The sequence below is a fragment of the Excalfactoria chinensis genome, chromosome 2, assembly GCF_039878825.1.
Source record: "Excalfactoria chinensis isolate bCotChi1 chromosome 2, bCotChi1.hap2, whole genome shotgun sequence".
NCBI lineage: Eukaryota > Metazoa > Chordata > Aves > Galliformes > Phasianidae > Excalfactoria > Excalfactoria chinensis.
The window spans coordinates 141,245,532-141,265,434 of NC_092826.1; the positions used below are offsets into that span (position 1 = coordinate 141,245,532).

At 64.6% G+C, this 19,903-nt stretch overlaps 4 protein-coding genes across 5 annotated transcripts; 3 read left to right on the forward strand and 1 right to left on the reverse strand.

The window, feature by feature from the left end:
* Positions 1-859: 859 nt before the first annotated feature.
* On the forward strand, positions 860-3,738 carry ZNF467 (zinc finger protein 467). The gene is made up of 5 exons (XM_072330458.1): positions 860-1,119; positions 1,344-1,408; positions 1,549-1,647; positions 1,743-1,841; positions 1,970-3,738. The coding sequence occupies exons 2-5, from the start codon at positions 1,375-1,377 to the stop codon at positions 3,346-3,348; spliced, it is 1,611 nt and encodes a 536-aa protein (XP_072186559.1). The 5' UTR covers positions 860-1,119; positions 1,344-1,374; the 3' UTR covers positions 3,349-3,738.
* A 1,728-nt stretch (positions 3,739-5,466) lies between these two features.
* On the forward strand, positions 5,467-6,917 carry LRRC61 (leucine rich repeat containing 61). The gene is made up of 2 exons (XM_072330470.1): positions 5,467-5,575; positions 5,803-6,917. The coding sequence occupies exon 2, from the start codon at positions 5,825-5,827 to the stop codon at positions 6,599-6,601; it is 777 nt and encodes a 258-aa protein (XP_072186571.1). The 5' UTR covers positions 5,467-5,575; positions 5,803-5,824; the 3' UTR covers positions 6,602-6,917.
* A 168-nt stretch (positions 6,918-7,085) lies between these two features.
* RARRES2 (retinoic acid receptor responder 2) lies at positions 7,086-8,857 on the reverse strand. 2 transcript variants are annotated; one of them, XM_072330480.1, is made up of 5 exons: positions 8,509-8,857; positions 7,942-8,046; positions 7,593-7,697; positions 7,373-7,499; positions 7,086-7,260 (listed from the first exon to the last, which is right to left on the reverse strand). In XM_072330480.1, the coding sequence occupies exons 1-4, from the start codon at positions 8,671-8,673 to the stop codon at positions 7,386-7,388; spliced, it is 489 nt and encodes a 162-aa protein (XP_072186581.1). In that variant the 5' UTR covers positions 8,674-8,857; the 3' UTR covers positions 7,086-7,260; positions 7,373-7,385. The 2 variants fall into 2 exon arrangements, with proteins under 2 accessions (XP_072186581.1, XP_072186582.1); XM_072330481.1 differs by having other exon boundaries at positions 7,086-7,265; positions 8,509-8,774.
* Positions 8,858-10,987: 2,130 nt separating this feature from the next.
* Positions 10,988-19,272, forward strand: LOC140247941 (uncharacterized). Its single transcript, XM_072328142.1, is given in 7 exon segments — positions 10,988-11,091; positions 12,072-12,421; positions 12,424-12,547; positions 12,549-12,732; positions 13,413-13,689; positions 14,313-14,426; positions 14,700-19,272. Coding segments are annotated over 7 exon segments (3,903 nt in total). The 3' UTR covers positions 17,450-19,272.
* Positions 19,273-19,903: the final 631 nt, after the last annotated feature.

Here is a 19,903-nt window from a genome sequence, read left to right on the forward strand (position 1 = left end):
GTCCCTCTTATCCCAGACAGGATGCTCCTGATCCCCACATCCTGGTCCCGCTCATCCCCATCAGGAATGTGGGGGGGGATCCTGTCCAGTGCGGGGGGGACTCAGTCCTCAGACCCACGGAAAGCAGCCCCACAAGTTGGGGTCACCTGGGGCAGCCCTGGCCCTACTCCCTGCTCCTGGCAGCCCCGTGTACCCCCATGTCCCTACACACACAGCCCTGTCCCAGGGGTACCCCACCCACAGCTCTGTGCTACCTGCTCCCTGCCCCACATCAGCCCCATCCCTGTCTATGAACCCCATATTTGTGTTCCTGTGTCCCCACAGCTGCTCTCCTGTCCGTGTCCCTCTACCCAATTGCATGTCCAGAGCTCCCAGGTCACCGTGCCCCTGTCTCGGAGCCCATTTCCCCATCCACACGCTGTATCCCTCTGACAGCTCTGCGTGCTGTACCCAGTCTGGGCTGCCTTGCTCTGCAGGGGCACAGCACGGCACGGCTCAGTACGGCTCAGTGCAGCACAAAACAGCTTGGATTGGCGAGGCTTGGCACGGCTGCGCGTGGCATAGGGCAGCACTGCCTTGACATGGCATGGGACAGCATAGCACGGCTTGGCACAACGTGGCATGGCTTGGCACAGGGCAGCTCTGCAAAGCGCGGCACAGCTTGGCACGGCACAGCTCGGCTCAGCGCGGCTCAGTACAGCACAGCACAGCACAGCACGGCTCAGTACAGCACAGCACGGCACAGCACAGCACGGCTTGGCACTTCGCAGCTCGGCTCGGCTCAGCTCGGCTCGGCTCAGGACACCGCAGCGCGGCTCGGGGCGGAGCGCTCAGCCCAGCCCATCCCGCCCCGCTCGTCGCTGCGCTGCGGCCGCCGGGAGCTGTAGTTGCCGCTGCCGCTTCCTGCTGCGGGGCCGCGCAGGGCCGGGCGGAGGCGGCGGCGGAGCCCGGTGGGCGCTGCGCGGGGTCCGGCGCGGTCCCGGTGGCGGCGGTCGGTCCCGGCTGGGCGGGGAGGGCGGCGGGCGGCGGAGCTCCGCGGGCGGCGGGGAGCGGGGCCGGGCCCCACGGCGGCGGCGGCGGTTGGAGCGGCGGAGGGGCGAGATCCGCCCCGGGACTGCGGTGAGACGCGGATGGGGGGTGGCGGCCGAGACTGGGAACAATGGGGAGAGCCAGGAGGGCGGGGAGGGGGAGGCTGGAGGCTGCGGGAGGTGGGAGGGCAGTGGGGGTGTGCTGGACGTGGAGTGACAGGGGGCAGCGGCGGGCGGCTGCTGGGGTCCAAGCTCCAGGCTGGGGGTCCTGAGCTGTGTGTTTCCTGTCGTCGTCCCCCCGCCTTCCCCGTGCAGCCCCCCCTTCCGTGAAGCCAACGGCAGCACCATGAGGGAGAACTTCGACGCCCTGCTGGCCCTGGGTAAGGCTGTGCTGCCGCTGCGGGGTGTGCTCCCGTGCCCCACGGCTGGCAGCTCAGCGGGGTGACAGCTCCCAGCCCGTGCCCTCCTGGTGCGGGTCCCGCTGTTTTCCCGTGGCTCAGCTCAGCCCGGTTGTGTGCAGGCGTCCCCGTCGCCAAACCAGAGCCGCTGCCGCAGGCGGAGGAGTTGTGTGCCGGGGCGCAGCTGGAGGACGGCGAGGCACCGGGCTGCGCCGGCTCAGGTGGGTGCTGGGGCTGTGGGCGAGCACCCATCCCTCACCGCGGGCTGCATGAGGCCGGGGCAGTGCAGCACCCAGCTGACCGTGTATCCCCACAGCGAGGTTGCTGGTGCCCAAGGAGGAGGTGCTGCCAGAGGACGATGCCGATGGCGGTGGTGCCACGGGTGCCGTGCAGGGACCGGAGCTTGGCTGCTCAGGTGAGGGGCTGTGTTGGCACACGGCAAACCCTGGTTGACGAGCCAGTCCTGGTGACGGTCACTTGGCACCTGTGTCAGCGCCGCGTTTCCTTGGCGTGGGACACACCGGCAGTGCTCTGTGCCCGCAGAGGACTGGCTGGTACGGAAGGTGAAGGTGGAGGATGAGGATGAGGAGTGGGCGGCCGGGCTGGGTGCTGAGGCCCTGCTGGCGGGGCAGCCCCCGGGCAGCGCCTGCAAGCCAGAACCGATGGAGGAGCCGGAGCTGCCCGAGGAGCCGGTGGAGCTGGGCTACGGCACACTGCCCGCCTTCGCGTGGCCGCTGCTGGGTGAGGGCCCGGCTGGCGCCTGCCAACACTGCTGCTGCGCGGCGCAGTGCGGGCAGTGCGTGCCCCCGGCCCCGGCCCCGCCGCGGCCCTTTGCCTGCGCGCAGTGCGGGAAGGGCTTCGGCAAGAAGGCGCACCTGACGCGGCACCTGCGGGTGCACACGGGCGAGCGGCCGTACCCCTGCGCACAGTGCGGCCGCCGCTTCCGGCAGAAGATCCACCTGCGCTCGCACCAGAAGACGCACACGGGCGAGCGGCCGTTCCCCTGCTCCGAGTGCGGGCGGCGCTTCCGCAAGAAGACGCACCTGGTGCGGCACCTGCGCACACACACGGGCGAGCGGCCCTTCGCCTGCGCGCTCTGCGGCCGCGGCTTCGCCCACAAGCAGCACCTGCTGCGGCACCAACGCCTGCACGCCGAGCCACCCAGCGAGGCCGAGCCGCCCGCCGACGAGAAGCCCTTCCCCTGCCCCGAGTGCGGGAAGAGCTTCAGCTGGAAGAAGAACCTGACGTCGCACCGCCGGCTGCACGTGGAGGGGCGGCCCTTCGCCTGCGCCGAGTGCGGCCGCGGCTTCAGCGACAAGCGGCACCTGACGGCGCACCTGCGCGGGCACATGGGGCTGAAGCCGTACGCCTGCCCGCACTGCGACAAGACCTTCAGCCACAAGCCCAACCTGGCCACGCACCAGCGCACGCACACGGGCGAGCGGCCCTTCGCCTGCCCCGACTGCGGCCGCGGCTTCGCCCACAACCAGCACCTGCTGCGGCACCTGCGCGTGCACACGGGCGAGCGGCCCTTCGCCTGCCCGCAGTGCGGGCGCTGCTTCAGCTCCCGGCCCAACCTCATCGCCCACACCAAGGCGCACGCCGGCGCGCGCCCCTTCACCTGCGAGCAGTGCGGCCGCAGCTTCAGCCGCAAGTCCCACCTGGCGCGGCACCAGGCGGTGCACACCGGCACGCGGCCCTACGGCTGCTCCCAGTGCGCCAAGCGCTTCAGCTCCAAGACCAACCTGGTGCGGCACCAGGCCGTGCACACCGGCCACCGGCCCTACATCTGCACCCAGTGCGGCAAGAGCTTCAGCCGCAAAACCCACCTGCTGCGCCACGAGCGCACCCACGCTGCTGCTCCTGCACCACGGCAGGACTGGGTGGCACCGGCACCGGACCCCGCCACGCTCTGCCCATGAGCGCCATTGGTGCTGTGCTTGGAGTCCTGCACCAGCACCACAGGTGGGAGAAGGATCTGTCGGATCCGGCACTGTTGGTGCTGCCGCACACCATGGACCCCAGGAGTTGTGTTGCATCGTGGCATGGGTGGGGATGGAGCTGACATGCTCCTTTGTCACAGTGGAAGGTGGCAGCTCCCACCAGGCACAGCGATGCTCTCAGCCACCTTTTCTGTGCATGCTGGGTGTGGACTTGGTGCTGGTGTGGCCCCTCTCCATGCAGGGTGCAGCTCGGTGGCTCCGGCGCCCTGACTGTGACACTGCTGGTGGCGTCTGTGGGCTCCCACTCTGCTCCCACCCTGCTCAGACGCGGCCGGCTCCACTGTGGCAGGAACAAGTCCAAAATGCCAATAAAATGCCCTTTGCCAATTTTTCCTTGGGAACGGCATGCCGGAGGGAAAGCTGCATGGGGACGGGTGGCACAAGGGATGGAGGCCGAGCAATGTTGGTGCTGTGGAACAAGTGGGATGCAGTGTCCCCAGGACAGACCCCGGGGGCTGTGTGGGGTCCCAAAGGCCCCCCTGGCTGCTGGTGGTGCAGCGGTGGCAGTGTGCCCAAGGGCTGCTTTCCCCGTGTTGTGTGGTGTGCTGAGCTGAATCCGTTCTTGTTTACTTGTGGAACCGCGAGCGGGAGCTGTGCAGGAGCACACGTAGAAATGGGCTTTTATTGGCACGGGGCAGAGCAGGACGCAGCCCCCGGGTGCAGGATGAGGCTTTGCTCCGTGAGTCACTACCCACGGAGCCCCTGCTGTGGATGTGGCTGGGGGCCCAGCTCTGCAGCCCCTGGACTCTGGTTTATCTCCTCCGCAGGGCTGTGGTGCTCCCGGCTGCGTTTCCTGTTATTGCAGTGCAATGCCAGGGGTGGCCACGGAAGGGAGGGGGCCGGGGCTGTGCCTGCTGCCGCCCTTCCCTTGGCAGCCGGGCACCATCCGGCCCCAGGATGGGTGCAGCCCCCAGGGGGAAGGGAGGTGCAGGGGGGCCACAGTATGGGGCTGCTGGTAATGGGGGACTGGGGTGGTGGTTTGGGGTCAGGGGGGACATGGGGGACTGGCCCTGGTGTTCTCAAGAGTCTGCACTGAGCTGGGGCTGGGGGGTGTCCTGTAGATCCAGGCACTGTTCCTGGGGCTCTGCAATGTGCCCACTGATCTTGGGCAGCAGGGACATCACTGGGGACCCCAGTTAGAGTGAGTGTGGGTGCAGCTGTGGCATGGGGATGTGACCAGGGACACTGGCAATGGTGAGACTGTGGGCATGGCTGTGGGACAGGGAGATCTCCAGGGACACTCATCAAAAGAAGGCTACGTGCATGGCTGTGGCATGGGGACTTGACCAAGCACATCACCCCTGCTGAGCTTGGGGACTGGGGACACCACTGGGGACATCACTTAAGGTGAGTCTGTGTGCACAGCTGTGACATGGAAGCGTGACCAGGGGCTCTGATTGTGGTGAGACCATGGGCACAGTTGTAGTGCGGGGACATCAGCTCCAACTGCTGCATGTCTGTGGCCTCCCAGGTGCCCAGTCCCACGGGAGCAGCCCCAGTACCATGACAGCACTGCTGCACACACAGCTCTGGCCCTGGGGCTGTTCCCTGGGAGCAGTGCCTGATTGCCCCACGTGCTGTGCCCAGCCAGTGAGAGCCATGGGAGCTGCAGGACACCCATCACCCTCTGTCCTACCCACCTGTCTGCCTATCTGCTACTCCTTTTCTCTGTCCCATCTGTCCACACATCCCTTCATTCCTCTTCCATCCATGCATGCATGCATCTATCCATCCTACCCAATCCTCTACCCATTTCTCCAACCATCTATCCATCCTTTCATCGAGCCCTTCCTCCATCCCTCCATTCATCCCTCCATCCACCCATCTACCCATTTTCCCCTCCTTCTATCTGTCCCATCCATCCATCCCATCTACCCATCTATATCATCCATCCCTCCACCCATCTGTCCAACTGTCTGTCTGTCCAGGCACCCATTTTCCTTCCCTCCCTCCCTCCCTCCCTTCTTTCCTTCCTTACGTACTTCCATCCATCCACCCACCCACCCATTTATCTGTGCCCCCCTCTGTCTGTCAGCCCCCCCTCCCCATCGCTCGCGCAGTGCCGTTGGGTGCCGGTGCCGTTCGCTCCTCCCGCTGGTCTCCATGACAACGGGAGGCGGAGCCGAGGGGCCGCCGGGAACCGCCGGTGGGTGAGGGGGGTGAGAAACGGGGCTCCCGGGAGGGGGAGGTCCATAGGGGTCGGCAATCCGTGAGCGCACACGGGGGTCCGACCAGCCCTGAGCAACCCGAGCGCCTCCCCGGGGCAGCCGTCCCCGACTGTCCATCCCTGAGCATCCCCCCCCCCGAGCATCCCTCCCCAGGCGTCCATCCCAGCGTGTCCATCCGAGCATCCCTCCCCCGCTGTCCCCGCAGGGCTGTGCCGGTGCAGCCCGACATGGAGACACGCACGGAGAAGGGCGAGGAGGGCGATGGGACACGAATCACGGCGCAGCTGCTGAAGGCCAGCACCGGGGAGTTCGCCCTGGAGTCCATCCTGCTGCTGAAGCTGCGCGGCCGCGGCATCGCCGACCTGGGCTGCCTGGGCGACTGCACCAACCTGGAGTGGCTCGACCTGTCCGGCAACGCCATCTCGCAGCTGGGCCCGCTGTCCGGCCTCAAAGCGTTGGCCGTCCTCAACCTCTCGCGCAACCGCATCTCCAGCCTGGAGCCGCTGGGCTCCTGCGAGAGCCTGCAGAGCCTCAACCTGGCGGGCAACCAGGTGAGCAGCCTGCAGCAGCTGCGCTGCCTGGCCGGCCTGCGGCGCTTGGAGAGCCTGCGGCTGCGCGACGCGCTGGGCCAGCTCAGCAACCCCGTCTGCGCCACCGCCGCCTACCGCACCGCGCTGCCCGAGCTGCTGCCCGGCCTGCGGGACGTCGACGGCGAGCGCGTGTCGGGCCGAGGCAGCGAGCTCTTCCAGCTGTGCCGCGACCTCGACAGCTCGTTGGGCCGCAGCCCCGGCCCCGCTCCACCACGTGCCGCCCAGCCCTGGGTGCAGGCCGGGTTCTGGGAGCCGCCGCCGCTGCGCCGCAGCTCCATCGTGGAGGAGGCGTACCGGCAGTTCGGAGAGGCGCTAAGGGAGTGCCGCGAGTTGGGCCGGCGCGCCGACGACACCATTGCGCAGGCTGAGCGGGCGCTGAGCGGGCGCACCGACCCCGGATCCTACGTCTTCTGAGCGGCCCAAAGGCACCGGGGCGGCCACTCCGCTCTGCTCCACACTGCTCCATTCTGCTCTGTTCTGCTCCGCTCTGCTCCGTTCTGCTCCATCCCCATGTGCGGGGCAGACCCCTGTGCGTTCCCAGCTCGGGGGCTCCATGGGGACCTGGGATGTGGGGAATGGACTCCTGCCCTCGCACCAACACTGGCAGGTTTTGGAACTGACCCCGAGCAGCCGCACTGCAAAGAGGGCTGCGGACCTGGGGGGCTGCTTGTGGGGAATGAGGGAGGTCACGGGGTCCTGCTGCTGGGGAGCAGCTGTGCAGTAAATGTGCTGTCCCTGAGGTCTCTGCTGCTTTGTGCTGGGCTCCCGCACATCCCCATCCTTCCTCCCAAGCCCACCAGTGTGCCCGCAGAGCGGAGTGTGGCTCGGGTTGGGGGTGGCGCAGCAGGGCGGTGGAGCCCACCCCCATTGCCCCACACACAGTGATCCTGGGTGGGAATGAAGCGGAGAAACAGAGGCAGAGCTGGGGTTTAATGGTGCATGCAGACACTGCTGGGAGATGGGGGGCAGAGCGGGACGACCTTCCCTTCACTGCACAGCGCTGGGGGGCAGCAAGCTGGGGGCTGGGGGCCCCAGGTCAGCATCTTCCTCCTGGGCTGGGGATGTGGCGACTGCTGTACTGCAGAGAGGTGTCGGACGGGGGGTGCTCAGGGCTGGTTGCAGGAGGAGGCTGCTGCCTGCAGCTCCCTGTGCTCACCCCAGAGGAACATCCCAGGTGGGCCTTACCGTGCACGGGCACCTAGGCTGGCAGCCCCTTGGAGAAAGCAAACATGCCGGGCAGATAGAGGGCATCACTCGCCTTGCCAGCCTCCTCCACAGCCCGGCACTCAGCCTCGTCGCGGTGTTTGATCTCCTGCAGGGCAGAGCATGGCTGCTGGCACCGCTGTGGGATGTGCCAGCTCCCAGAGCACCTCTTGGTGCTGAGCCCCCCCCCGGGACAGCTCACCTTCACAGCCAGGTGGTGACTGGGGCCGCAGTTGTAGTACTTGTCCAGCACCTTGGGGACATCGCTGTTGTCAAACTTGTAGCAGGCCAAGCAGGCTGGCTTCCTCTGTGGAGACAACGTGGCCGTCACAAGCAGTCCCAGCACCCGGCCCCCACCACCAGCCCTGGGGACATCCCCCACGCCCCTGGAGCTGGGCATGGCCGTGTCTCATCACCCCCAGCACCAGCAGCTCTGCTGGAGAGGACTGGCACATGGCAACCAGGGCAGGAGGGAGGGAGAAGGGGCGAGACCACCCTGTCCCTATGTCTGGGGTGGGGTGCTGGCTTAGGGGGTGCAGCCCCTGCTTCACCCTGCTCTCCATGATCCTGCAGTTCTGTCTCCTCTGCGTCTGCTTCTTGCATGCCGTCTGTGCGAGGTTAAGGCGCAGCTGGACAAACGTCCCCGATGAGTCCACCTGGAGCAGGGGAAATGTCCCATGAGAGGTGTGGGGGGATGGGCTGGGGGCCCCAGAGTGTCAACAGGACCAGGAATAGGAATAGAGCGACTCCAGCCCCAAAAAGTGACCCCAGCCCCCAAAAGCAACCCCAGGCTCTGCACTGGGGCTCCCAACCCTCAGTATAAACCCACCCTACAGCGCCCAGCTCCCTGCCAGGGAGGGGACAGGAATGGGATGCTGTGTCCTGCCAGGGGACAGCAGGGCACCGGCCCCTGTTCAGTCCTACCCACAGTCTGGTTAATGAGTAGCTGAGCCCCGTGCCGTGCCAGCAGGCATTGCCGTGGAACTCTACATCCCCAGCAGTGACACCGTGCCGCCCACCGTCCCCCCCCATTCGGTGACAGCTCGCCCCTCACCCCACGCAATTCCACAGCCACCCTGGAGCAGGACGGGGGTCCCCGTACCCCCCCCGGCACTCACTCTCTCGACGGCCCCTTCTACTGACTGCTCCCTAAAGAGGAGCTGGACGTTGCTGCGGCTGTGGAAATAGTCCAGCACATCCTTCACCACGCGCCGTTGCAGCGGGCTCTGCCCGGCGTCCGCCAACGCCAGCACGGCCACGGCGATGCCCAGCAGCAGCTTCATCCCCGCCGCGCGGCCCGTCCAGCCTCCAGCCCACCGCCGCTTGTTGATCTTGGTCTCTCATTAACCGATTTCCTGGGAACTGCCCCTTTCCGCCCACCGGACGGCCCCGCTCGGCCCCCGCAGAGGAGGGGCTGCGGCTGTGGCCAGAGGCGCGCGGGGATGGATGGCGGCAGCCTTGACCCCATCGGCAGCAAAGCCCGGTGGGGAGAGGTGAAGGGGGGCAGACAGAGCGGAGATCTGTCCTAAGGCGGCAGCGCAGCGATGGCTCTGGGGCTGATGGGGGCCCCATCCTGAGCCCCACGGTGGGGATGGGACGGCAAACAACATCCCAAAGCCCCCCCCGCCCTCAGGAGCCCCACAAGCAGCAGTGCGCAGGGCTGGCACTTTGGGGAGCTTTACAGTATTCTCTGCCTTTGGCTGCTTTCCTTGGAGTGTTTTGGATTGAAAGGGCTGAGTTTGTCTCTGAGCCAGCAGCGCTTCCTTCCAGCACTGCGTGCAGGTTGGGCACCGGAGCAGAATCACAGCACGGCCTGGGTTGCAAAGTCCCACAGCGCTCATTCCAACCCCCTGCTGTGTGCAGGTCAGCAACCAGCAGCCCAGGCTGCCCAGAGCCACATCCAGCCTGGCCTTGAATGCCTGCAGGGATGGGGCATCGCAGTACAAGGCCATAAACCCGTCAGCACCCACCGGGATGTGGGGACGGGGAAGGGTTTGCAGGGCAAAGTGGAGACCAGGCAGCATCATTGGGTCCAGCATTGAGTCCAGCCCAGCCTGCACACAGTGCAGCACAGCAGTCACACCGTGCACAGACAAGCACTGCCTGTTGTCAGAGCAGCTCAGTGCCAACCCGTGTTGGACCCCTCTGCTGCCTGAGGAGGAGAAAAGGCAACCAGGGAGATCCAGGAGCAGCACAAGGCCTCGTTCCTGCTGCTGGGGAAATGCTTGCATCCTTCATCTGAGAGGAGTGTGCCACGCACAGCTGGACTGTGAGGAAACAGATGGGCTGACTCATCTGAACTGCTGCCGTGGGGGAAATAAGGCAAGAAACCCTGTTTTAAAGCAAGGCTTTATACAAATCTCAACCCAGAGAACAAGAGGCTGAGGGGGAGCTCAGGTGTATGTATATATATATGTATATACACCTCACGGTGTGGTCAGCCCAGCACTGACCTTCAGCCAGCTCTTTGTACGTGCACCCCGGGTACTTCTGTGCAGGTCAGGGCGGTGATGGAGCAGAGGAAGCCTTGATCACAAGGAATTAAAGCCGTCCTTGAGGCTGGGTGCAATGGGCTGCAGCGCTGGGCTGCGGGTCGGGTACAACACGGGGTGCCCGCATGGCCCCACATCACAGCAGGTGACACAGGAACTGACCTCATTCATTACGTGGTCAATTGGCAGCCATTGCCTTCGTAGCAGACACCGGGATCCTCCTGTAGGGTGCTGGGGGACGTGGAAGTGCTCCGTGCCCCCCACTGTGGCCATGGGAAACCAGCAGTTCGATTGGAAGTTGGTTTTGGCTGCTGAGTTTCCGTGTGTCCCAGAGCGGCCTCATCCCTTACGGGGCGGGACTCGAACTCGTTACAGCTCGGCTGACTGATAAGCATAAGACGTTCTTGGTCCTCCGGAACTCTATGGTGCCGCTTCCGGACGCTCTGCCGCCGCTCTGCAGTCTCTATGGTGCCGCGCGCTACTTCCGCCCCACCCCCTTCAGGCCTACGAGCGCCGCGGCGGGACGCGCGCTGATCCGGAAGCGCGGGGCGGGGCGATCTCGCGAGACTACAGCGAGACTACAGCCTACAGCGAGCCGCCTCTTCCTTCCCCGCCCCTCCCCGCCCCCCTCCGCAGTCGCGCGCGCGCCTCCCGGCGTCGCCGCCGCGCTGACGTCAGCGCCGCGTCTACGTCATTACGTCGCGGGACGCCGGCGGCCGTGAGTTCCCCCGGGGAGGCGGCCCCGGGGCTGGGGGGGGGGGGCGTCGGTACGGCAGGGATCGAGGAGGGGGGGGGCGGCGGCGAGGAGAGCGGGAGGGGGCCGGGCCGGGCCGGGGCGGCGGCCGGGCTCCGGGAGGGGTGGGGGGGGCGGTGACCGTGCCCGCCGCCCGCGGGGTGAAGCGCCGCCGCTGCTCCCGTTTGTCCCCGTGGAGCCGCGGGGTGTCAGCGCGCAGCACGTGCCGGGCGGGGTCACCGCCCCGAGACCGAGACGTGAAGATCCGCCGTGGGACCGTCGGGAACCGGCTGCGGCCCCGCTCCGGATCTCAGCTCCCGTCTGTGCCGAGGCCGGGCCGCCCGCAAGCAGCGTGGGGAGCCGGACCGGAGGATGGAAGAGCAGCGGGAAGGCGGGAAGGCGGCCAAAAGGGCTCCAGCCATCAGAGCCTTCGAGGCCGGGAGGGCTGAGAGTGTGTGGGGAGGTGGGGGGTCCAGGTGTGTGAAACCAAGAGGATGGTCTGGAGACCCAAAGAGGGGCCAGAGTCCAGCCAAGGCACCCGGAGGCCTGTAGAACCAGAGGGAGGCCTGGTGTGAGACATAGGGACCTATAGAGATCAATGGGCTTTGGGTTTAAGAGGCTGTCCGTTCTAATTGTGAGAGGCAGACACATCATGGACACTTAGAGGCTCGTCAGGAGACCTTGAAGGCCCACAAAGCGGCCCTGAACAAGGGGATCCCAGCCCCTACCCCATCACATCTCTGCTGGGCCGGTCCCTTGTGCTGGTTGATACCCGATGGATGTTGCTAAGGGTATCGCGGTGCCACAACGTCTGGCAGCGCCCACAAGACAGAGGGTTTCTGGGCTCTTTGCTGAATGGCACAGTCAGGTGCGCTCAAAGCAGAGCTGTTAGTTACAGCAAAGTGCCTGCAGCAGCGCACAGCAGCGCACAGCCCAGCCTTTCACACTGAGCCACTGGTGCTCTCAGCAGCCCATCTCCCTACATCGCCCTCATTCGTGCTTGGTGCTTATCGAGGCATCTGCAACATGGCTGAGGCTCAAGAGACTTCCCTGTAGCAATTTGGTCCTGCAGAGCTGGGTGAGTTTGCTGTAACAACGGAGCAGGACGAGTCGCACACGCACCTCGCGCTGCTTCCAGCCCTGCTCCTGTTGGCTCACGACGTGGTGTTTTCACACAGAGCCTCGAGGACTCGGGTTTCCCACCAGGTGACATCTGTAGGGCACAGGCAGCACGGGTTGTGAACATGGGATGGTGTTGTGCTGCTGCAGCCCTGGGCACTAAGTGTGGACACTGCGGAGCGCTGGGCAGCTGCTGGGCAATGGGAGGTTCCCCAGGCCGTGAGACTGCAGTGTTTTCTCGGTGTCGTCGTGCTCCATAATCGGCAGCATCGCTTTGGAATCCGGTGCTGACCAGGTCAGGGCTGGGACGCGTGTGAGCCCCGGAGCCGTTGTGAAGCGGTGCGGGATGGTGGGAGCGCCGTGGCTGTCCGCGTCCTCAGGGGCTGCGCCGTGTCGTGCTGCCGCTGGAGGAAGCAGCGAGTCCTGCGGCCCGTCAGCAAAAGCGGGTGGTTTTTTTCCGTCCGAGGCCTCCCTGCAACCAGCATCGCCCTGCGGGATGCAGTGAAGGCCGCTCGGCTCGCGGCCGGGCATCCCTTACAGCCGGGGCGCACGGCGATGCTGCCGGGCTCTGGGCAGGGCGAGCGTGGCCGGGCACGGCCGCGTTCCGTGGGGCCGCGCAGCTGCGGCCTTCCCGTCCCCGCAGGCGGCAGCGCGGGGCCGCACAGCGCCTACAAATCCCAGCAGCGCCGCGGGAGGCCGCACTGTAAACACAGGATCTGAACTCGGGCCAGACCCCGCCGCTGGCTCCTTCCTTTCCCCTCGGAGGAGGAGGAGGGTCCGGCCGCCCGCCCAGCCGCTCCCCGCCGCGCGCCGCGCTCACGCCGCTCTGCTCCCGCAGGGACCCGCAGCCATTTGGAGGAAGTTGGGGGAGCTCCAAAGCGGCGCTGGAAGGTGGAAGGAGAGGACAGCCGCCGCCCCGCGACACCCCGAGAGCTTGCGGCCCCCCCCTGTGCCAGCCGGGCCCTGGGGGAACCATGTCCGCGGGGGGGGCTCCCCAGGTACGGCGGGGCGGTGGCGGGCCGCGCTCCATCCCCGGGGGCCTCTCGCAGCGCGTTGTGGGGGGGGAGCTGAGCTGCTGATCCTCTTTTGTGCCGCGGCGCTTCCGCGGTGGCGGCTTTTTGGTGGTTTCCCAGGGGCTGGAAACCCCCCTGGTGGTTTCTTGCTTTTCTTGTCGTTTAGAAGTGCTGGAAGCCAAGGAAGCGCCGCTAGTCCTGCACGAGACTTTTCCTTTTAAATTGTCACTCCTTGAAGTTGTGACAGTCACCGAAGTGCTGGCTGGTCTCAGTGCCTTGTGCCATCTGTTCTCCTTGCGTTCCTGCCAAACTGCAGCAGAGCTCTGAGGGAGGAACAGAGGAGTCCTGGGGAGGGAAGGCGGGCGGGATGGGTGCTGAGCTCTGCAGGACGGCTGCTTTGGGCTCCCACAGAGGTCTCCTCCTCTGGTCCTGACCCTGGCTTGATGGGAAGCGAGGCTCAGCGGTCACAGCCGCGGGCAGCCTGGGTGGATCACCCGGGTGGGTCGGGAGGGCGGTGGGCACGGGGCATCGGCCCAGAGCAAGCTCCTCTTGAGGGAGTCTGCCGGGCAACGCTCTGCTGATAGGGAAGCTGAGGCAGCTGTGTTGTGCTGAAACAAGTCAGGGCACAGTGGGAAATATCACAGGGTCCCTGTGACACCTCCTAGCACCCGGCTCCTGCACGAGGGAAAGGCCAAGGAAGCGCTCAGGGTGCCATGATGCTGCCAAGCACTTCTGTGTGTGGTGAAAACCCAGAGAACAGAGAAAACCAAACCGAACCAAACCAGAAAAGCGATGGCCAGCTGCTGAAACGCCTCTCCTCTCTCCTGGAGCAGCCTGCCCACATCCTGAACCTGCTGCCTTACCCCAGGCTGAACGAGGTGCCCAGGGCTGGACATGAGCTGGGTTCTGCGGGTGCAGAGATCCCCTCTGACCCCTGCACAGGTGAGGGCTCAGGGCTGGTTGGGGGCTCACCCACAAGGGAGTGGGTTTGTTGCTGCATTTCTGCATTCTCTGGAGTGCAGTCCCTGGAGGGGCTGCAGCAGGGCTGGAAGGAGCAGAAACTGTACATAAATGTGTGCAAGTGTGGCACCCAGGGAGGAAACCCCCCGCCTGCGCTGCAGCCGCTCTGCCTGGCAGCAGGGCTCTTCTTGTACAGATGCAGCCTTTTCTTCTGTTTGGGAGGTTCATGTTGTAATTAATTGCATTTTTGTGGTAGCCTTTGAAATCCTGTCATAAAAGCGCCAGGTAAGATCTAAGGATATTTGGGCGAGTTTGTGAAAGACTTTGGAAAGAACATTGTTTTCCAAGGAATGGTGTTCTCTCTCACCTTTCACTGGAGCACACGTTGCCAGGAGGAGGGAGCGTGGAGCTTGTGTTTCTTTTTATCTTTAATTATGCTTCAGGCAGCAGGAGCTTAAAATAGATGAAAGCGATGCCCTGAGGCTTAGTTAATTTTAGCTTATTTGTGAATTAACGCAGGCATCTCCAGCATAATGATGTGTATGCCGAATGCGTGTTTTGCAGTGTGACAGTTCATGGTGACCAGCTCTTATCCCTTCAACCAGGCTACAGATTTTTCAAGCCCGGTGGCTTGTTCGGTATTAAACAGTTGGAGGAGCCGTTCCCTGAAGGCCAGCAGATGCAGGAGGACAGCAAGATCCTCGTGAGCCCCTGTGCAGGTAGGTGTTGCACGTGTCCTCAATGGGGCTGCTGGAAATTGGCCTTGGCAGGGGATGATGGTCTTGTTGGAGAACTGCTTGCAGCCATTTGAGGCCAGTTAATGGGATTTATTTTATTTTATTTTGCCATTACTGCTGTCTGCCAACACTGCACCCACCAAGCCATGGGGGAATAGGGCTCTGGAGAGAGTCCTAAACCCCCTGGTTAATTAGGGTGCTTTAAACCAAGCAAAAGACACTGACGTTTACGCCCTGCATCTTTTTGACATCTAGTTGAGCCTGTCCGAACGAACAAGGTGGAGCAGCCTGATGAGAAGCCCGGGGTTGCTGCAGGCTCTCTGGAGCTGTACCCCACTGGTGCCAGCAGCTCCGGCCGCTGGTTCCATGGTGGGCAGCGCGCACCTGAGCGGGCAGGCACGGAGCGGGACGGCACGGCCGGCCTCAGCCCGCTGCCCTCCAGGGCGGGCTGCTGGGTGCCCCAGCTTGGCAACGGCCCCTTCCGCTGTGCCCAGTGTGGGAAGGGCTTCCGCCAGAAGCAGAGCCTCATCACTCACGAGAGGATCCACACCGGGGAGAAACCCTACAGGTGCGGGGACTGCGGGAAGAGCTTCAGCCAGCGCCCCAACCTGCTGACCCACCGCCGCGTGCATACTGGGGAGCGCCCCTTCCCCTGCACGCAGTGTGGCAAGAGCTTCAGCCAGAAGGCCAACCTCCTGGCCCACCAGCGCATCCACGCCGCCAATGAGAAGGCGCTGGCAGGGGGGGAGCAGGAGGACGGCGGCTCCGGCAAACCGAAGCTGCGGGCTACGCAGCGCAGCTACCAGGATGACACCCCTTTTGTGTGCCCTGAGTGTGGGAAGAGCTTCCGGCAGAAGCCCAACCTCATCACACACCGGCGCATCCACACGGGTGAGCGGCCCTTCACCTGCTTCCTGTGTGGCAGGAGCTTCAACCAGAAGACCAACCTGGTGACGCACTACCGCGTGCACACCGGGGAGCGCCCCTTTGCCTGCACCCAGTGCGGCAAGCGCTTCACCCAGAAAACCAACCTCGTGACACACCAGAGCACCCACACTGATGTCCGCCCCTACCCCTGCGGGCAGTGCCAGAAGTGCTTCAAGGACAAGGTGTCCCTTAAAGCCCACCAGAAGACACACGCCCCACGCCAGCGGAGGTGCCCAGGACGGGCTCCGGCTCCCACCCTGCCCTTTGGGGCTGCGCCTACACTGCTGCAGCCAGGCAGCCTGGAGCAGGAGGCTCCTTTCAGCTCCATGCCACCGCTGCCTGTTCAGAAGATCCCTGAAGGCCAAGAGCTGTACTCGTGCACGGAGAAGGGCTTTCCCTCGAAGGAGCAGCTGCTGCCCGCGCAACAGGGTCCACTGGGGGAGCAGGCCTTCCCCTGCGTGCAGTGTGGAGAAGGGTTTTGCCCCAAGGTGACTCTGCTCCGGCCGCAGCACGGCCCTGCTGCTGAGGCTCCTGCTGGCTGCACTGCAGGCTTCAGCCCCGGCCCGCACCTCCTGGGGCACCTGGGGGTGCAACCTGTCCTCGGGGATGGCACAGCCCCCACACCGCCCACCCCCGGAGCAGAGAAGCCCTTCATCTGCAATCAGTGTGGCAACAGCTTTGGCCTCTGGATCTCCCTGGTTGCTCACCAGAAGACTCACGTGGGGCAGAAGGCCTACCAGTGCCCTGAGCACGACAAGAGCTCTGGAGATGAGCTGTCCACCAAGTCTCCCCAGGAGAAGGACATGGAGGGGAGAGCCTGGCTGTGCCCGGAGTGCGGGAGAAGCTTTGTGCAGTATGATCGCTTGTTAAAGCACCGCCAGAACCACCGGGGCCGGGGTCCTTATCGCTGCGATGTATGCGGGAAGAGGTTCAGCCTGAAGACCAACCTGGTGACTCACCAGCGCATCCACACCGGTGAGCGGCCCTTCACCTGCGGCGTCTGCGGCCGCCGCTTCAACCAGAAGGGCAACCTGGTGACACATTACCGCACGCACACCGGGGAGCGGCCCTTCGCCTGCACCCAGTGCGGCAAGCGCTTCGCCCAGAAGCCCAACCTCATCGCCCACCAGAAGACCCACTCGGGCAGGCAGCCCTTCACTTGTCTGGAGTGCCCCAAGCGCTTCAAGAGCAAGCTTTCCCTCCGGGTCCATCAGCGCGTGCACGTGGTGGAGCGGCCCCAGAGCGAGCCGGGCCCCGGCCAGACACCGCCCAGCCTGCAGAGCCACCCCGGCAGCCCGTACCCCTGCTCACTCTGCGGGGAGGCCTTCGAGGAGCATGGCGAGCTGCAGCTGCACCGGCAGGGCCACGCTGGTGAGCGGCCGCACGCCTGCGCCGAGTGCGGCAAGCGCTTCCGGCAGAAGGTGAACCTGGCCGTACATCAGAGGACCCACACCGGGGAGCGGCCCTTCCACTGCGCCGAGTGCGGGAAGGGCTTCAGCCAGAAGGCTCACCTCCTCCGGCACCGCCGGACGCACACCGGTGGTGTGCCACCCTCCTGCTGCGAGGGGACCTGCCCGGCGCACCGCGAGGAGCCAGACGCCAGCGCTGCCCTGGGGAAGGGCCCTGCACCGCCTGGCACGCTGCTGCCTCCCTGCTCCCGTGGAGCTGTGCAGGGATCGCTGCCACGGGAAGAGCTACGGCCAGGAGCGCAGCCTGGCCCAAACAGAGCAGAGAGCCCATCTGGGGCTGCAGACATCCTTCTGCAGCTGATGCAGGAAGAGCAGCACCTGGTGTCTGGCTCGCAGCACCCGCCGGAGGCACCCGCGGGGCAGTGCCCCTGCAAGTGCTCCGAGGGTGGGGAAGGGCTGGGTGGGAAGCCCAGCCTGCAGCCACAGTGCTGCTGTGCCGACTGCGTGACCCAGAGGCAGCTGCTGCTGAAGCCCCAGCATGACTGCCGTGCTGAGATCTGGTGCAAGTACGGTGGCTGCAGCAGAAGCTTTGAGGACAAGAGAGTCCTGAGAGTGCCTGAGAGAGCGCACAGCGAAGAGAAAACCTCGCCGTGCCCCAGCTGCTTGTAACATGCCAGCTGCCAACGAGCCCATCCAGGCGAGGGACTGTACCTTGTCGTTCTTGCAGTAGGGACACCAAACCTGGCTAGGTGAGAGCTCACACCAAGAGCCAACTGCTGACCAAATGTGGACCTGTAAGAGTCTGAGGCAGGGAAGGCTGCGAGTTGGAGCCTGGTGGGGCTCAGGAGGACTGTGGTGGTTCTTGAGAACAGGACACTTGTGAGTGAAGCACCCTGGAGGTGGGGTGCAAGATGCAGCAGGTTGGTCGTGAGGCAGTGGATGGACTCGGACACAATGTGTGAGCTTTCTGTGTTATGAACATACCAAATTTGTAAGGCAGGTGGAGCTGAGGAGCAGCGGGCGCTGGATCATGGGTCTGCAGCGCTTCTGACAGCACCTGCCTGTGAAGAGTTGGATTGTGAGGGATGGGGAGGAGCTCGGGATCCTGCATGCTGACTTAAGGATCGCTTCTGCCATGCAGGAGGCCGGGCAGAGGCATGTCTGCTGGGGCCTGGCTCCAGGCTGAGCGCTGCAGTCCTGCAATGTGCAGACCCGGCGTGGGGTGGAGAGGGGCCTTGGTGGGCTTGGAGCTTCTGCCAGAGCCCTCCGTCCTCATCATCCAGACTGATGACCCTCCATAAAATGTCTGAGGGATGGAGAGCTGTGCCCCGCTGTTGGCTGCCCACCAGCGTGGGCAGAGGAGGAGCAGCTTCGCTGGGGGATGAGCGAGCTGCAGAAGGGCAGCGATGGGTCCCTTCCTGCCTCGAGGACCCTTGAGGATCACAGCTTAGCATCTCCTCTGAGCCGGGAGGGGTAATACAGGGTGAATATGGGGGGTGGGGATGGGGAATGTAGCTTCTGCTTCTGTACTTGCTCTGTGGATAACCTTTCTGACTAGCACCTCTTTCTGGTACTCACCTTACTTCTGCATAGATAACCAGGAGTGCCGGGCAGTGGTGTCTGCACTGCCCACAGCTGCGCTCGTGCTCTCAGGCAAGCAGTGTGGAGCTGTCTGGCTGGGGCAGGGCTGTGGGGCAGAGCTTTAGGGATGGGAACTGCTGGCCTGGAAGCTGTTCCCGCTTGGAAAACGTGCTTCGCATAAAAGGGGAAACAAATCTTGCCTGCTGTGCCCAGAGAGGCCGGCTTGCCATTGCTGCCCTCGTGCTGTGAGCTGTGCAGCCAGCCCCAGCCCAAGCAGCACACCCCTGTCTCGCTTTGCTCAGCTGCAGAGCCTCCTTGCTGCCATGCAAAGACCTTCGCTGAGGATGCATGGGACGCTGCTAGCGGTGCCCGGTGCGGTGCAATCCTGGGTGCGCTCTGCCTGCCGCCACCTCCTCCCCTGTGTTTTGGGGCATGTCTTGGAGTGTGGCATTGGGGAACACTTCTTGCTGTGCCGTGAGCAAGCACCGCACCGGCTGCCCAGCACGGAGGTGAGGTCTCCATTCCAGGAGACGTCCCAACACCCAAAGGGACACGGCCTGGGACAGAGGGTGCGGTGGCCTCAATGGGCAGGAATGGAGCGGGCAATAACCAGAGCCGCTCGGCTCCAGGGCTTGGAGCAGCCACGAGGGCACACCGGGATGGTCCCGCTGGACCTGCGTGCTGGGTAAGGATGTTTTCCATTAGCAAAGTGCCCAGCCGGTGGCACGACCACGCGAGGGGTGGTGGCATCCTGGGATGGAGTCCCTGGCTCCATCCCCAGGCGGGGAGTGGGCATCGCCCCCTCCAGCACTCGGCCCCACTCCGTTCCTTCCACCCAGCATCATGCTCCAGCGACACTTCAGGTCCTTGCAACTCTATTTTTTTGAGGTTATTTAAAATAAAAGCTTTCTCACAGCATTTCCTGCCTCCTCCTTTGTGGGACAGCACTCTGCCCCAGCCCTCGGGGTGGAGGACACCCATCCATCCTTGGTGCAGTTTATAACCATGCTGCTGGCAGAGCTGCCCGCAGAGGCCTTCCTGGCTTTGGTATCTCTTAGCAGAAGGCTCACATAGTGAAGGGCTCAAGGCAGCAGCTTGTCGGTGAAGCTGTATTGGATGTGTGGTGCTTTTTAAAGCCAGGACTCTTCCCAGAAGCTGAGCAGGGGCTGCCCCTCATGGGGCCGTGCTTTGCTCTCCCCATCATTTCCCAACAGGAGTTGACAGCCCCCCCCAGTGCTGTAATTGCTGGGAGTTGTACATCAGGGCAGGCCCTGGCCCCACACACCTCCCCATCAGCAGCTCCTTCACTTCTCTGCCTCTGCAGCCCTTTGAGTCCCGTGGGCCTTTGCTGCCCTTCCCATCCTGTTGGCTGCAGTCCCTGCTGGGTGGCTGGGATGGGATCCTGGGGCGCGGTGCAGCCGGAATGCTGCTCGTTGGGTGCGTGGAGACGTGCAGGCCCCGTCCTGTCCCACATCGCTCCTTCCCCGTCCCATCCTGCTGCTCCACCTCCCACCATAAGGAGGAAGACACCTCAGCTGTGCT

Bases quoted from the DNA above. Each gene is read 5' to 3' on its own strand.
- ZNF467 (XM_072330458.1), top strand. From the start codon at position 1,375: ATGAGGGAGAACTTCGACGCCCTGCTGGCCCTGG. The intron at 1,409-1,548 runs GTAAGGCTGTGC...GGTTGTGTGCAG, and splicing joins CGACGCCCTGCTGGCCCTGG to GCGTCCCCGTCGCCAAACCA. The intron at 1,648-1,742 runs GTGGGTGCTGGG...GTATCCCCACAG, and splicing joins ACCGGGCTGCGCCGGCTCAG to CGAGGTTGCTGGTGCCCAAG.
- RARRES2 (XM_072330480.1), bottom strand. From the start codon at position 8,673: ATGAAGCTGCTGCTGGGCATCGCCGTGGCCGTGCTGGCGTTGGCGGAC. The intron at 8,047-8,508 runs GTGAGTGCCGGG...CCCCTGCTCCAG, and splicing joins TAGAAGGGGCCGTCGAGAGA to GTGGACTCATCGGGGACGTT. The intron at 7,698-7,941 runs GTGAAGCAGGGG...TTGTCTCCACAG, and splicing joins GCAGGATCATGGAGAGCAGG to AGGAAGCCAGCCTGCTTGGC.
- LRRC61 (XM_072330470.1), top strand. From the start codon at position 5,825: ATGGAGACACGCACGGAGAAGGGCGAGGAGGGCGATGGGACACGAATC.